Below are 2,330 nucleotides of genomic sequence, written 5' to 3'. Positions count from 1 at the left end.
CTCGCAACAAGAAAAGATATTTGTGAGTGTGAGCCACACATCTATCTTTTTCCACAAGAATCGTCAATCATGGCTGTTGAATTGTTGGAGACTCTGAAAGAAGCCATAACCGCATACACCGGACTCTCTCCTAATGCTTTCTTCACTGTACTCGCTGCCGGTGTTGCCATCTATTATGTCGTCTCCGTTTTGTTCGGAGGATCCTCCGATCATCAACCACAACATAGGCCCAGGTCTTTCGAAGAAGAAGTACAGCCTCTCCCGCCACCGGTTCAGCTCGGCGAGATTTCCGAGGAGGAGCTAAAAGCCTACGACGGCAACGATCCCGAAAAGCCTCTTCTTATGGCCATCAAGGGTCAGATCTACGATGTTTCACAAAGCAGGTATATCATCTGAATCTTGTTCTGACTTTTCTATATTCGATTTCTAGGTATTTAATTGGATTTTGGATCGTGAAAGAAACTTTATGAAGACTACTTTGGAACATGTTTAATTCCCCCTTTTTGATATTATTCATGCTTCACCTTTTGGGAGAAAAGCATATTTCGTATGAGATTACCATCTCTCCTCTTCTGATCGTAACACACTAACACTTACAAATTTAGCTCTACTCCAAAGTACTTACTTTGATCAAGTATACTAATAATTAGGGTTTTAACCATGATTTTAGGTGAAATTTACGCCTCTCGCCTATTAAATCATAAAATCAAAATTGATTTTATCAGGATTCTGGTAACGGATCCGTAATTAGGGTTTTAAGTTACCCCTTCCGTTTTATTCTCGTTGAAATCAGAAGATGCACTACCACCCAATCTGTTTTGTATCCATGGATCTATGTTTCTTTTTCTTTTCCCTTCAATTACGTTATAGATGTTCTTCATAGCTCACTACATGAGTAGGTGTCTATAATCTCGGGATCTCCTTCCCGGCTTTGCACATTGATTTGTATGAACTGGATCCAAATTCTTCTAAAAGACAAGATTCCTGGATGGATGATGGATGATGAATGATCTTGGCGTACTTGTTTAGGTACTTCTAGTAGGTACACCAGATTCCAGAATGATGTTTAGTTCTCACTTCTCACCTACTCTTTTTTATTAATCGTACAACCGAGTAGATATTCACCTACCATGTGTTGCAGTGTCACAATCTCCATGATTCGTGGTTTTTTTCAGGATGTTCTATGGGCCAGGTGGGCCATACGCACTGTTTGCAGGAAAAGATGCTAGCAGAGCTCTTGCAAAAATGTCATTTGAAGATAAAGATTTGAATGGTGATCTCACTGGTCTTGGTGCGTTTGAGCTTGATGCATTGCAAGATTGGGAATATAAGTTCATGAGTAAGTATGTCAAGGTCGGATCCATTAAGAACTCAGAAGCTTCAACCGCTGAGTCAACTGCAACTGACTCAGCAGCTGGACCCACTGAGTCAACTGTAGCAGAACCTGCTCATGTTTCAGAGCCCACAGAAGAAGATAAAGAGGCTAAGGAAGTGAAAGATGAGTGAAGTATTTTTATGATGGGGGTGAGGTAGGGTTTGGGTGCCTATGAATTTATAGTTGTAACTTCTATAATTAAGTATAGATTAATGACTTGAGATGATCCTACTTATTCCAAATTTGTTGTGTTTCAATAATGTGGAGTTTATGCAGAATCATGGTCCTTCTATGCTAATTGAGTAATTTCAATCTTGGATCAATCTTTTAGATTTGATGTCATCCAAACCTGTATTTTCTGTGCTGATTGTTTTTTTTAAGCAAAAATCTATACAGTTTGCCGACTACCTCTGCAACCCTCTGCAGTAAAAGAGGTGGACCTAACGATTACAGACTGTAATAAAAAACGTGTTTTTTTTTTTTTTTTTTAACATTTGTATGCTGCTGTAGATATTAAAAAATTAAAATAAACTGATTTTATAATCTAAAAATAGTTTTTTAATACCGAAAATTTAATAATGTAGAATATTTCAGCAAGAATTTACGATATTTCAGCAAAAATAATGTTATTTTAATAAAAAATAATGATATTTTAGCATATAAAATAATGATATTTAATCAACAAATTATTATTATTCAATATAAAAAAAAATATACTGAGATTTCAGAAATATATAATCAATATTTTAGCAAGAAAAGAAGAAGATATTGGAAGAAGTAGGAAGAGACAAAACAAGTGTTGCGCCAAGAAGAACACGCGTAAATGTTTTTTAATCTGAAGACTTCTGAAAACCAAACAGTTGCAAGATGAAAAGTGTGCTGCACCGTGCAACAATAAGAGGTCTGAAGAGGTTTTTCCAAAAAACAAACAGCACCTAAGCTAGCGTTTCAATTA

At 36.5% G+C, this 2,330-nt stretch overlaps 1 protein-coding gene across 1 annotated transcript; it reads left to right on the top strand.

Annotated features, from left to right (window-relative positions):
- On the top strand, positions 1 to 1,698 carry LOC145011476 (membrane steroid-binding protein 2-like). The gene is made up of 2 exons (XM_078970205.1): positions 1 to 383; positions 1,176 to 1,698. Exons 1-2 carry the CDS (start codon positions 70 to 72, stop codon positions 1,504 to 1,506), a joined length of 645 nt encoding a protein of 214 aa, XP_078826331.1. The 5' UTR covers positions 1 to 69; the 3' UTR covers positions 1,507 to 1,698.
- The last annotated feature ends 632 nt before the right edge of the window (positions 1,699 to 2,330 follow it).

The sequence above is a fragment of the Lactuca saligna genome, chromosome 8, assembly GCF_052625555.1.
Source record: "Lactuca saligna cultivar CGN05327 chromosome 8, ASM5262555v1, whole genome shotgun sequence".
Taxonomy (NCBI): Eukaryota; Viridiplantae; Streptophyta; class Magnoliopsida; order Asterales; family Asteraceae; genus Lactuca; species Lactuca saligna.
Note: the sequence above shows the minus strand (reverse complement) of the source record. Positions and strands in the feature narration are given on the sequence as shown.

Coding starts and splice junctions, on each gene's coding strand:
- LOC145011476 (XM_078970205.1), top strand. CDS start 70: ATGGCTGTTGAATTGTTGGAGACTCTGAAAGAAGCCATAACCGCATAC. Junction 384..1,175: donor TACGATGTTTCACAAAGCAG/GTATATCATCTG, acceptor GGTTTTTTTCAG/GATGTTCTATGGGCCAGGTG.